The sequence below is a fragment of the Choloepus didactylus genome, chromosome 13, assembly GCF_015220235.1.
Source record: "Choloepus didactylus isolate mChoDid1 chromosome 13, mChoDid1.pri, whole genome shotgun sequence".
NCBI lineage: Eukaryota > Metazoa > Chordata > Mammalia > Pilosa > Megalonychidae > Choloepus > Choloepus didactylus.
In genome coordinates this window covers 67,870,519-67,885,299 of record NC_051319.1, presented here as the reverse complement: position 1 = coordinate 67,885,299, position 14,781 = coordinate 67,870,519, and the positions used below count along the sequence as shown (strand labels likewise).

Sequence of the window (14,781 nt, the reverse complement as noted above, 5' to 3'; positions counted from 1 at the left end):
TTTGCACCCAGAAAGTTACCTTGATTAAAGCTAGGTATTCTATAAGGGCTTTACTGAGATTTTGATTTCAATGGCTACAGGTAGCAACGGATGCATACTTGATATAAAAATATCCCAGCCCATGGACACTTCAAAAATACCAATATAATAAAAGGCAAAAAAGGCAGGGGGTGGGGGACTGATCTAAATTAAGAGACATGACAAATAAATGCACGATATGACTCTTGGTCGGATCCCAGATAGGAAAGAAACTTTTAAAGGGCATTCCTTACTGGGACAATTGTGAAAATTGAATATGAATTTATATTAATAATATTTTGCATATTTATTATTTAGTTAAATTTCTTGGGTGTATCAACAGTTTTTTTTTTGTTCTAGTTCTTCAGAGATGGATATTCAAGTATTTACGGGTGAAGTGTCAGAAAATATATATACCTGGTCCCACTGAATGCATCACATTCTGTGACAGAGAACTGGGCTTTGTTACCTATCTGGGTGTATTTTAGGACAGAACCAAAATTACTTCTGGAGAGGAATCATGTTGTTTTTCATTGGTTTTCTTCTTCTGTGTGCAGAAGGGTGGCTTTCTATTCAGGCAGATGCCTTGTCAGACTCTTTAATTTTAATGTAAGGATATCTTATTTCTCCTTGTCCTGGCTAATGATTAGAAAAGCACAAGATTCTGTGTTGGTCCTGCTCTGTGAGTACCTGTGGAAATCAGGGGTCACAGCCTAACACAACTCTCAACATGTGTTGAAATCTCAGTTGTGAAATACAGGATCAATAAAGTGATGAAAAGAACTGCAGCCTGCCCATTCTTCTATATTCCCCGAAACCTATGCCTACGTTAGTTCTGACCAGAAGAAAGCTGCATACTTGGGGGCCCTTTTTTTTTCCATTGGCCCCAATACTTCTGTCACCCTCTGAGACACTCCACTCCCAAATTACCTGGCTGGAAGACGAAGACTTTTTCCTTTCAGTTTTGGAGTCACTTTTGCTTTCTGCTTTACAGTCATTCTTATCACTTACCAAAGAGGCACCATCAAAACTGGATTTTGACCTAAGGAAAGAAAATCCAGGGACTCTATAAGATTAAATTTTTATGCTACTTCATTAGTTTTATTGTAATAAATTCTGATTTCTGAACAATCTCACAAGACAATGTGACATTGGTTTTTTTCCTCTAGACCTCAATAAGCGTCTGTAATACTCTAAGGACATTTACACAGCATGTGTTTTATGAGGCTAGAATGATTTCAACAGGGCTGTAATCTCAAACTGCAGAAATGGTAAATTATGTAAGTGAGAAATAACAACTGAGTTATGAAAGTAATTTTATCATTTTAAAAGTATTTTAATCAGTATAAAGAGGAGGACAGGAGGCAAATTATTCAGTAAAATTGCAGCTCTAGTTCAATCAAAGAATATTTTTGTTTCAGAATTCTATTAATATTTAACAAGTATAAATTGAGTGGGGCATTGTGTTAAATGCCTCAGGGGTACACAAGAGAGTCTCTAACCTTAAGGAGCTTGTGCACTCATCAAAAATATTTTTAAAGAGGTAGTACATGATTCAGCATCAAAACAATACATATCATAGAAGTCAGGAGAAGATACAGAGACAGTAAGTCTAACAAGAGGTAAGAGAAACAATCAATGTGGGTTTAATATGCTGGGTCTACAGGATGAGCAGGAATTGGGTATGAGGAAAAGAGAGACAAAAACATCTCAGACTGGGGAAAGAGTAGAGTGAAATCAGGAAAAAAGAAGTGCATGTTTATAGTCAATCTTCCTTTATTCCTTAAGGGCAGAGGTCAGAGCACCAGGATTTCTCTCTAAGGTGATCCCAGCACTGGTCCTCTATTTTAGTAGATGTATGAATTCAACCCTACAGAGAAAAAGAGTCATTTCAAAGTGGAATGTATGCATGATTTTCAGCAGTATATAGAACAAGTTTTATTATATAATTATGTAGCTGTTTTATTGTTTATGGGAGGGCAGCGGATGGCATATGAAATCCATGATTTCATAACATTACTCCTTAGAATGAGGCTAAGATTAAAAAATATTTGGTTCAAAGTGGATTTAAGAAGAATCTGAAGTAATTCAGATGGTAAACAGGTGTGACAGAAGAACAGGAATAATGCAAGTTTGGGAGACTTTAGGCTCTGGTTTTCCCAGTGGTGAAATGATGAACTGTATGATGTTCTAGGCCCCTTCCAGCTCCAACAGTTCCCAACTCCATGGAGCTAAAATCACAGATAAACTACCTCTCAGGAATTCATGGTAAGTGGATGTGGATTCAGCTACAGGCCAGTTAACCTATTCACAGATACAAATTCCCTTAGAATCCAGGGATTACTCTTTTTTGGAAAATGAGTAAATATTAATACTCAAATTGAAAATAAAATTAGTTTTACAAATTACAAATTACACATTATTTACATTATTCACAAATCTGAATTTATCACCTCTACTGATATAAGTTGATAAATGCTAATGGAATTGCTGAGAAAACGTTAACTTCTGGAAATCCATGGGCTGTAAATAAATTATGCAAGGGTGGCTCTACCTTGATAATTTCAATAGGCAGAGGCAGTAAAGGACTTGTCTGCCTAGTATTGACCTCTGGGTGGGATGGGTGAGTGGGTGCTTATTTACATCATATTGATTTCTTCAGGTCTTTTGTGCCATTCTCACTTCCCACAGGTGACTATGAGCAGGCCTAGGAGCCCAGCGCAAAATGAAAATATAAGGCCCCTTATTCTAAAATTATTAAGAATTCAAGACAGTGACAGCAGAGCATTAAACCAAGTGCTGCACAGATCACAAATTCATGAAGTCAGCCTTGACAATGAGTGCCTGAAGTCTCATCCGAAGCCCAAGGAAGCTGGAGTAAAATGAAGTGTTTTTAAAATGCCTGCTGTAGCCAGTCAACAGTGGCAGAAGGTACAAGAAATAACTTGCTTTGTGCCTTTGTGGAGGCAATCATTTGACGAGTCAGACAGGATACTCTGATAGGAAACAACTATGGGTGGGGGAAATGGATAAGAGTGAGATGCCACAAAGCAGGAATAAGAAAAGATGGGGAAATAATTGGAGTTGTAGTCAAAAAAGAAAAGTTTGGGGGAAGAGGTAAGATTTATACTTGGTTCTGAATGAAGTATATATTTGGAGAGAAGGTATGGGCTGAGCAACCAGGATGAAAGAGCAAAGCAGGAGTTATTTAATCAATCCCTTAGCAGAGGCTGAAAGAAATAGAAGGGAGCACCTCTAACAGTTCTAATAACAGGGAAAGGAGAGTAATCCCTTCACTACTTGGTAAAGATACAGAGCCACATTTACTCCTAATTGATCATTGGTTTAACCACTCTCTAGAGGCAGACAATCCTGCAGTAGCTTAGGACAGGAAAAAAAAGATGCTGCCATGGAGAGAGGAGAGGAATTCAAGCTCCAGTCCATGGATGTCAATGAAAGACTCTCCCACTTCTTTCTTAAGGGAATTAGTTGCCTATAGTAGCTCCTTACTCTTAAAAACCACCATAAAACAACTCCTCCCAGCAACCTCTTTTCTTCAAAAAGGGAAAAAGAACAAAGAGTCAATGTCGGGACTCACCGCAGGTAAATGATTCTTTTCTGATCTGGAGACTCAGCCTCGCTGGATGGGGTTGGGGACTGAGCTGTCATTGACCGGCAGGCTCTCTTTTTCTCCTCCACACCATTCTCAGCCTCAGAGCTGGAGAAGAAGGAAAAACACTTCACCTTAGACATCCAGAGGTGGGGGTGGAAGGAAAAACGATGACGGAACCTTGCTTTCTGGAGAGTGGAATGATCTTCAGTCCCCTCTGATAGGCTAAATCAACGATGACAGCTGTACCTTTTCCAAATCCCCATTCTGACCCCACTTGGGCTGGCGCTACAATGGCAGTAGTGGCAGGTCAGGCCTGCTTTGCTTGTAAATGTCCTTCTGTGCCAGGACTTGCTTCAACCTCTCTGCGCCCCGGCCACCCAGTCTGTACCTCGTGGGCCCTGCCTGCCCAGCTCTGCCCTGCCTAGCCTGTGCTGGGGCAGCAGATCACCTGGAGGCTGGGAGGACCCCAGCGCCAGGTGTGAGCCTTCCTGCTGGGAACCCCCCACGCCAGCCCTTTGTTTGCACTTCTCTTATGTCACCTATCACCTTTTGTGGTAGTTATCTGGGTCCCACTTTTTGTTTGTTGTTTTAACCAAGCACTACACTAAGCAATTTGTGTACACAGTCTCTAATCTCCACAACAACATGGGCTAGGTAGGAATTACTATCCCCATTTTTCAGATGAGGAATCTGAGGCACTCACATGTTCACGGAGCTAGTGTCTATCTGAGCTGGGATTCAAACTCGTTTCTGTCCATCTTTGTGTGTACTTAGCCACTATGATCCATGATCAACACTAGTTCTCTCAATCTCTCTCTCTCCCTCCCTTCCTTCTTTCCTTCCATCCATCCATCCATCTATCCATCCATCCATCCATCCACCCATCCATCCTCCTTACTAGCTCTTCAATTGAGAACTTCAGGATGGAGTGGGAGTCTTCATCATCTTTATACTGACCACAAGGTTTAGGATAGTAATTGTTTATAGTCATGATAAATAGGCTTTGGAAAAATCAGGACTGAAGTTGATGAAAGATGGAGTACGGGGTAAAGACAGGCAAGAGGGTGTGTGCATTGAACTGCTAATGAGTGGAGGTGACTGGTGTGACCTTGGGTGGACTTCTTCAGTTGGTGGAGGTAGACCTCTCAGAACAGAGGCCTTTAGCCATTTCCAGTGTGGAAGGCAGATGAAGGAAGGAACGTGGTGAGGGAAACACAGGGTAATACATGGATCAGACCTTCTTTTGGTGTCAGCCTGCACAGTGAAGAACTCCATGGTAGTGTGAGAATTCCATGGTTGCTGAGCATAAAGTAAGACATAAAAATGGCATTGGTATAACCGATCAATTAATTTTAATCCTAATTCCCCTGAAAACAATGACACAGGTGGGAAATGTTAGTGGTCAGTTTAGGCTTTGTGGTTGCTTGCTTACCACTTACCCAGCATTTGAAAATTCCAGCCAACACTTGGAGTCTTACTGTATCAAAATCAAGAACAGGTATATCTGACAAGGGCATCCAATTAATAATCCCTATGAATGGCTGATGCTCTCATTTTATGGTTAGCATTTCTCTTTTCCTAAGTAGATAAATATCTGAGGAGAGAGCCTTCTACTTTTTCATTTCTTCTCAAAAATACTTAAAGAGTGTTTGAGTACATTAGAAGGCTCCATCCATAATTGAATTGTATTATGTGGCAAAAGGTACATGGAATGCCTTGAAATATTATTAGGGAAACACCGCTTTGGTTTAAAATAAAGAGAACTCTATTAAAACCTAGCATTAAGTTCAATTTTTGGACTCAAAGAATTTTAAAACTGTTAAAAGGCCTCACAGCATATCTCTGCCTTCTCCTTCCATCCTCCCCCTTTCCCCCCAAACACACACATACACACACACACACACACACCACTCTTAATCTTCAAAATCAACAGGTAGGAATCTACCTGAGAGACCCTCTCTATGTAAGGAGACTCACTGTGGAACTTCAATAATCCATCTCAGCAGCACTTATTCAAATATTTACTGACTTCTATCTAGGGTCAGATTACAATCTAGAGGCAGAGCCGTAGCTGTCCTATACAGCACCTTTGTGTACAAAGACCGAGACACTCCCACTGAGGATTTCTCAGGAAAGGCATCACCGCTCTGCCTGGATGCAGCCCTGGCAGGGAAAAGGTGCCCCTCATTCTGGGCAGAACAGCTCAGCACCAAGACATGAAAGAAGCAAGGCTCAGGCCGGGTTTCACCCCATCCTGGTCCCGTGCCCCTTCGTGGGCAGGCACCCTTGTGCTGGGCATAGACTGCCTAACTGCATGTGGTGGTCCCACTGGGGAGCCCCTCACTTAGCACTGAGAAGACTATGGTGCACGCCTCTGCATCTCCCTACCAAAACAATGTCTTTCAAGTAAATTCATAGACAGAAAGTAGACTAGAGGTTACCAGGGGTGGGGGTCGGGGAGAATGGGGACTTACTGCTTAATGGGTTGAGTTTCTGTTTGGGAGGATGCAAAAGTTCCGGTAATGGATGGTGGTGATGGAGGTACAATATAGTGAATGTAGCTAATGCCACTGAATTGTACACTTCAGTGGTTAAAATGGGAAATATACGTTACCACCATAAAATTAAAAATAAAACTAAACAAGAACCCCCCCCCCCAAAAAAAAATCCCAATATCTTTTGATGATGGAACATATGAGTATGCTCAAGTGAAAAAAAAACTTCTTTCTAGATATTCTCTACCCCATTTTTCCTTAAACTCGTGCTTGTTCTTCAGCACTGGTTCCCCCCTTGGAGTCCCCCCTGAAGGACACATTCTCTACAAAACTTTCCATCCCCTCGGTCTCCTCTGCTGCTGAGAGTTTACAGCTCACTAGGCACCTAATCAATTACTGCTTTGTACTGCTAACTTTCTTCACCCAAATATCTTACTTATTGAACTACTAGACAAGGTTCCTTAAACACAGGGAACTTCTGTTTTTTTTTCCACAGCCCTTATCTCAGCATTTTGCTCTTAGTGGTGATTTACATGTGCTGATTGATTTGGGATTAAACAATGCAATGCCTCAAAGAGGAAGTGAAATCCATCCACGGGCTGATTCACTTTTAAGACTTTATTTTCTTAAAAATGCTATAGAATCTCAATCAGGTTACTATCTAACACAGGCAGCAGTCTTGTCAGTTTCAGTCCTGTCAGCAGCAGACTGAAACTGGGTAGAATCCGAACAGCAGAGAGGCCTCTGTGTAACTTTAAAGTCATGAAGCCAACCTCTCTCAGGCAAGGGAGGTGAAATAATACAGGTTTCATTGTATTATGGAAATAAGGAAATCAGATTTTTTTTTTTCTTTTTAACCAGAAGACAAAGCCCTTTCAGAGAGTCAACTGAAAAAAAAAATCTTCCTCTTTGAACAAATGTTTACTGGAATTGTCCCTCCCAGCAGGATGCTTAGAGCCAGTTAAGTGAACCTAGAGTTATTAAAGTAGCAGTAGAAGACACAATGGGAACACAGAATCTATCTCCGCTTGGCCTTTGCAGGTTACTTCTTCTATCTCCAACCTAATTTAAGCATCAGTGATGGGTCCAGAACAGTTTTCCATTGAATATCCAAGCAGTGATACATTTAACGCTTGGACCAACCAAGGCTGACTCCAGCCATTAGGGAACAGCGTTTTTATTACCAGCCAGGAAGTGCTAGTTTCAATAGAGCACTGCCCCACACTGTTACACAATCTATAAATAAATAAAACAGTTCGGACAATCTCTACCAACAGTCCAGTATTTGTCACTTCCCAGATCTCATTTGTCTGATCAAGTCTTAATTTGGATTTCACAATTTTTCAGAATTAGCATTTTGGAAGTGGTCTTGGTGAAGGCAGAGTTGAAGGTGAATTCAGCACTCCTTCCTCTTGGCACATCAATCTCCCAGTCCCTTTGCCCAGAATGTATTGTACTGTGTTCAGGCATTTGTCATCTGCGAATCCAGGTAAATAAGTAGCTTCCTGGGTAGAAGTTATGATTAAGCTGCATGTCAGGTGAATGAAAACAAAGACTTCATTTGTGGATGGGTCCAGGAAGTGTGTTCCTTTCTAATTATAGTGGCAGCCCTATGTTTGAGTCTACCATCAAGTTAAATGAGTCTAAGCTAAGGCAGAAACAATGTCACTATACTCCCTTATGGTGGTAGGGATGGGGATAGTTTTACACCCACTATCATTTTAAAAAACTTCTTCATCATTTTCAAAAATCAGTCTTGACCAATGAAGGTTTAGAAGTGATTTGAAGAAGAGTTCTGTTTCATTGGATATCTCCATAGGATAAATTCCTGGAATGGGATTGCTGGGTCAAGGCCGCCTCTCTGAAACGTGGAGTGTTGCCTTGCACTGAAAGCCAGCGTGCACCTGGACCTGCCAAGAACTGGGGCTCCCCAGACCCTTGTTTTGGTGTGCTTTCTGCTTAGCAGGCTGCACAGCTGGCAGGCAAGAGCTGCAATAACTGGGAAGCCAAGAGTTGGGCTATAGGGACCGAAGAGGATTCCAGGGACTGTTGGGCAGCAGCCAAGGTACAAAGAAAGAGAGAAATCACAGTAACCTAAAGAAGGAAGTAGAAGGGGATTTGGGGGATGCAGAAGGTGCAAGGGTTGATGATGGAGACAAGGACAGATGGGGGATCCCTTAGCCTTTCCAATTCCATAAACTCAAAATCTCCATCTAGATTTTTAGAAGTCCAGGAACAGTCATCCATTACAACTCTGAAATAGTGCATCTATACCTTGAATCTTTAACATTGATCTATCTAATCTATCATCTACATACTTATTTTTGAATAGGTACTGTAAGCACAAGAACAAAATTCAAAAGGTACAAAGGAAAAAAAACAAATCTTCCTTCCACCCTTGTTTCATGGTGGCCCAGTTTCTCTCCCCAAAGGCAACTACTGTTCCCGCTCGTGTGCCCCCCCAGTGAGTCTGTGCACACAACATGAGTATGTGCACTTTCTAAGTTCAGATGATAGCATAATATTCCACACCTCGCCCTTTTTTTAAAAAAAAACTTCCTGTGTCTTGGTGCCCTTTCCCTATCAGTACACACAGAACTTCCTTTTTCTTTTTAATGACTGCATAGAGTTCCATTGTAGTGGGTGAAACATAATTTAACCTGTTTCTTACTGATGGGCATTTAGGTGGATTTCAGTTTTTTGCAAATACAAACAACGTTGCAACAAATGTCCTTGTATATTACGTGAGTGTATCCATAGGATACTTTCCTGGATATGGAACTGCTATGTCAAAAGGTATGTGATTTAAAAAATTTTGTAGCTATTGCCAAATTGTTCTCAGGAGAGGTTTTATGACCTACACACAAAACATATGGGAGTCATTAACATATACTCACAAATAAAGTGTTGATGTTTTTTTTTTTTTTTTACTAGTTCAGAGGGCTTAGATGATACCTGGCACATGGAATAATAATTTTAATAATGACTAACATTAAACTTTTTGGTATTTGCAAATGTGACAGGTAATAAAACATATGCCATCGTAGTTTTAATTTGCATTTCTCTTCTTACGAGTAAGGTTGAGTATATTTTCATATATTTGAGAAGTTTTTGCATTTCCTGTTCTGTGAATTAGCTGTTTTTATGTACATTTTGCCAATTTTTCAAATGGGTTGATGATTGAAACATTTAAAGAAAGCAATTCTTATCATAATACAGAGTCTTGGAAATATTTGACATTTTAAATAAATAATCTTAAACATTTAGAAAAGTGAAGTGGATATTAGGGGTCAGCAGGATATTAAAATAAAACATTAATGACAGACTTTTTTTCCCTTGATAGGCTTTCTGGCAGATAGTTAAAAGGAATACCCAAAACACAGTAAGTAATCTCTGATTTCAGCAGAGCTTTAATGAAATCTGACAGGCTTCCATTCCAAGATGGAGAACTGAACACAGATATTTGCTCCCCGCCCTTCTTTTAGGCCTATTAAAATAGGCATTTGTAAAAGAAGTATCACTCTTATTACAGTAATGGAGGGAACCCATCAACAGAAGAGTGGTTTCCTGGAAAACAGAGAGCACAAAGTACAGTCTTAACTCAGGCAGCCAAGTAGGGGAAGCTGTGTTCCAGAATATGGGCAGCAATGAAAGACCAGAGATCTGTTTGTTGGAAAACCAAGGACGTGTTAGACCCGCAATGGAAAGCCTGTAGGAGGAAGAAGTGAGAAATTGCCTGAAAACATTAAGTTTAATTAAAGATGTGCACATGAGAAATTGTTGACCCTCTCTGCCTCTTGGTCTCCTACCCCCATTTTCAGACCCCAATGACAAGCAATTAGACACTTAGCCCAAAAAAGGAAAAGTATCAGAAGGGTCATCATTTAAAAAATGGAACCTAGGTGCAGAAAACTAGGACACTTCGTATGGAGAATCCCTTCTTCCCCTTCCATTTTGAGAAAGGTCATCCCCAAGCAAAGTGCCAACACCCTATCCAAGTAAGTACCAAGATCCCGGACAGCTACTCTAGTCCCCCATTCTTAAATATGAGTTGACAACCAAGGATTGCCAGACCTTTGAAGAAAATTTGAAGCCTGAACAAAAAAGACCAAGAAAGTAAAATCCAGAGGAAAATGATTTCTGAGAACAGGTGAAAGCATAAAACAAACAAATCAGAAACATTCTAATCAATACCTTCAGAGAGAGAAAACAGCGCCCATAAAACAGAATCAGAATATTATGGGAAAGGAAACCTTCCTTGTCTCCCCAGTTCTCTCAGAACCCACCTACTTGTAATGGCCTGTAAGGCACTTCATGATTTCATTCTCTAATCTCATTTCCTCCCCCACGCCACTCCTTTTGCAGCTCCCCTTCAGCCATACCCCAGGCATGCTCCCAGGAGAAAGCCTTTGCACCTGCTATTTCCTCTATCTGGAATGCTCTCCCCCAATGGCTCTCTCCCACATCTCCTGAAGTCTTTACTCAAATGTCACCTTCTCAACGAGACTTGTATACATAACCAAGGGTTGGAAGATAGCATCCAAATACAGCAATTCAAAAACAGAGGGAGAAACCAAACACATGTAAGGCAGGCACTTATCTATCAAATGAATAGGAGTTCTAAAAAGAGAAAAACAGGGTGACATTATTAAAGGAAAAAATGGAGAGGTAGAAGGGTGAATGTGCAGTGAAGGGCAGACGTTACTAATGTTCTTATCCTAACAAGTGGGGAATCAAATTGATTTAATAAGAGATTGAGGGTTGTGTATTATTTAAAGATACATATATGCTTGAAAATAGGCACTAGAAAGAGTGATACACCAACTTAAAATTGGAGTGAGGAAGAAAGGAGAGGCAGGGAATTGACTCTCTTCAATCAAAACAGGAAGTTGAGAGCTAAGGTTTAAAATTCTTAAAGCAAGAAAAAGCAGGATAATTATATTTTTACAGATAATGAGTAACCACTACAACTGAAATCAAGTACAATTTAAAGTGGTAGCTACTTGGGAGTAAGTTGGGTGGAGGAAGGGAAGTGGATTGAGTTGATGATAAAATTTTAATGTGTTGTATTATTTTGGGAAACATTTAAAAATACAAAAACACCTTTGTTATGATAAAATTATATAGAGAAAGCCCTGGGGACCCCTCAGAGTCAAAACCAAACCAAACCAAACCAAAACCCCGTGCCCTACTTCCTCTTTGAACTCCCTCTTGAGTTTCCTCTTGAAATAGTCTGGAACTAATCAAGCCTCTAGTTAGTTATGTTTGACCCTGTACAAAATAAAGCCTGTTGCCCTAAACCTGCCTCAGAAAATGGACAAATCCCTGTCCAGCTCCCAGTCCAATCAACAGGACTCAAGCTAACTTCCTTTTTATGTCTATAAAAATTGCTCGCCATCCCTAAAAGCTTGGAGCTGCTTCTGTTTTTGGAAGCAAAAACAGTTTCCTTGCTCCAGCAAAACTTTTGGTATCCTGAATAAAATGCTGTAATCTGCAAACTTGATTCAATTTATCTTTTGACATTTGAGATCCTATAGAGATGAAAAACAGAGCATGGATAATAAAGGTAGGTGGATTTTACTATCTTTGAATATTTGAATTCCTACCATGCTAAATCATGACAGGTACTGTGTTCTCAAGGGACTTAGCCTCTGCTTAGGACTTTAGTTTAAAACAAAAATAAAGAATAATATGGGTTGAAAGGAGTATCTGCTATAAAAGATAGTGCCTTAGGAATTCAGAAATCTCTCCTTACGCATCAGGAGAGAATCAGGAAGTTTTTGGAGGGTAAAAGCATGACATTATGTGGGGTTAGGCAATATATATGTCTCTTCTAATTTAGTAGAAAAATATTACAACTGCCAGAAATATATGTTGGTACAAAATACCAGAAATGTTAATTATATTTCTATTTGTTCTATAAAGCAATAAAAATAAAACAGTTTTTCCTGATGGACAAATCAAAGTCTTGATTATCATGTTGCAGCCATCTGTGCCACAGCTCTGCCCAAGAAACACTGTAACTGTGCGATGCTTATTGTAGAAAGGCTGACATTTGAGCTGGGTTCATATAATCTGGATTTGTATAGATACTAAAATCGCAGTTGAAATACAATGACAGGCATAAGCGAAAACATGCGAAAGAGCCATGTATCCAACAGGAACAACTCGCAGTTTGTTTTTTTCTTGAGTACGGGCAGCAGGAAGAAGCAGATAGTACGTTGTTGTGACATTTGATTCCTAATGAATGGGCTGCTTTTAGACTTCATGGGTTGTCAGTAGAGAGTAGTTGAAGATTTTTAAATGGAAGGAATGAAATTAAGAGATATTAAATGCCCTCTAACGGCTCACCTTTTCTACACATTCATCATGAGTGGTCTGATGAGATATGTGCTTCTGGAGGAGGATGCGCCCATTAGTGTACACGAACTGGGAAGGGAGAAGGCAGGAAACACACAGGGAGATGAGTTTGGAGGCAAGGAGCCAAGACTGCATTGGAGTGATGATCCAAAGATAAACACCAGAATGAATGGGGAGAGCAAGCAATGGAGAGGAATGAGTCCAAGATAACTCCAAGATTTCAAGCCTGGGGCAGAGAGGAACAGTCACAGGAAACAGAAGAGGAAACACAGTTTGGTGGAAAAGGATTTGTGAATTTAGTTTTAGATAATAGGCATATGTGGTTACTAGGCAGTCAACTGTATCTAAAAATCCAAACAAGCCCAAAAGAACAATAACAATAACAAAAAAGAGGATCTGATTTTGGAGAGGAAGGGTTCTGCCAGTCAGGAAACAAATTCTGTTGAGTCCCAGGAATACTGTCATAGCCAAAAGGTATACCCAAATCTCAGCTGCAATAACAAAGCTGGAGGAATGGTTTAGTAGAGACCACCATGTGGCCCCAACACAACTCTTTAATCCAGTCTCACAAAGCTCCTTTCTATTCTCATTAAAATGGACAAGACATTGTCCTGTGAACAACAGTCATTCATTCCCATCTTTATATCTAATCCAATTCTGTTTTTGAAAATCTTACTTTACTTTCAAAGCCCAAGACAACTCACATAACTCCAAAAAGCATTTGTCAGTGTTTTGATTCTGAAGGGACAGAAACCCAACTCAAACTAGCTTATGTTAAAACAAAACAAAACAAACAAACAAAACAACCACAAGGGCTTTTGTCACTGCTTTAAGATGAAGTCAAAAGTAGAGAACAGCTGCAGCTGCAGAAGATTCCTTTCAATCCCTGGAATACATAGTGATGATCCCCAGAATCTCCCTCTTCAAGTCTTCTGGGACATCAATGCACGATTCATCCTGAGACACCGCCTCCATTATGACATGCAACTGCCCAGAACAACAATGGCTGTCTATTGAGCTTCAGATGGAGGCATCTGGATAAGAGCCAAGACCCTCCATGGTTTCTGCAGCCTCCTCTACTTTTCAAAAAGAATTCAACATTCCAGCTATGACGGATTTCTCTCCATGGCTTCACTTATGTCATGTTCCATCTTCCCTTTGTGCATTGCCTCTTTGTTCTTCCAGTCTGGAATATCCTCTCTGCTCCTTCCTAACCACCCATACTATCCATCATTCCATGCCCAGGACAAGATTAATTAATCCCCTTTAAATACTGGATCCCATCTCTTTATCTCCAATGTCTGGGTATAAGAGACAGTGCAATGCATAGGTGTTGACCAGACAACTTTGAGTAGAGTTGCAGTACAGGGTAATAATCAGCATTTTAAGAAGGGCTTAGGCTTAAATTTTATTATCTCAAAACTACCTCCTATTGGGAGAGGTCAAGTTGAGGGTGGGAAGATGAAGAAAAACCCGGTCTTTTCACTTCCCCATCACTGAATCAGCATTGTTTGCATACTTATTTTTCAGATTGATCATTAGTTAGGTGAGCAATGACTTGAACAGTATGGAAACTTGACCAGACTGTCGTTATTATTGGAAGAAACAACAGTAGCAAGCAAGCTCATACTCAAACTAAGTAACTTTCTTAATGGTGGCATTTTGAGGTCAAGCACAATTGGGAAAAAAAAGTTAAACAACAAGAAAATACATTAAAAAGACAGCAATTGACTTTTCCAATTTCCAGAAAACGTAGATTGATGCTGCTGATAGTGAGTTCGCTTTTCTTTTTTACACCCTGAAAATGTCAGCAGTATTTGCATGTTGCATTGCTCAGTATTAACAAAATTCCTAAAAAAATACATTTAATGTATCTCCTTCAAACCAATATATAACCTTCTCTGGAGCACGGACTTTAAATACATTTTATATTTCTATCTCCATTCCTTTTTTGAAGTTGTTTCCCACTAGCAATTGCTGAATGTCAGGATAAGCTACTTTTCATGTAATTCCTAGAGGACATCTGTTGATTAAAGTTTTGGTCTGAAGGATATGTTTAAAGAACTGGGCTTTAAAAGTAGATTGGAAAACTTGCCAAATCAAAACAGAAAGACTGGAATGAAAAAGAATAGACTATGAGGTCCAGGAAAAAATATTTAGAGAAAGTAAAATATTAACAAATTCATCTCTTAGGGTAAATATTCAAAGTATCATAAATATAACATAAAATTTAAAAATATCCCAGTTACTTTCGAAATACTATAAATTAAAACCTGGATTACAGTGAACAACTTT

At 39.8% G+C, this 14,781-nt stretch overlaps 1 protein-coding gene across 4 annotated transcripts in view; it reads right to left on the bottom strand.

The window, feature by feature from the left end:
- GRAMD2B (GRAM domain containing 2B) overlaps positions 1–14,781 on the bottom strand; it is a 114,462-nt gene that overhangs the window by 21,975 nt on the left and 77,706 nt on the right. For all 4 annotated transcript variants that reach the window (XM_037801157.1, XM_037801155.1, XM_037801156.1 and 1 more), the window contains exons 2-3: positions 3,617–3,736; positions 949–1,060 (exon numbers count right to left, since the gene is read on the bottom strand). In XM_037801157.1, coding sequence (XP_037657085.1) covers positions 949–1,060; positions 3,617–3,736 — 232 coding nt within the window. The remainder of the gene's footprint in view (positions 1–948; positions 1,061–3,616; positions 3,737–14,781) is intronic.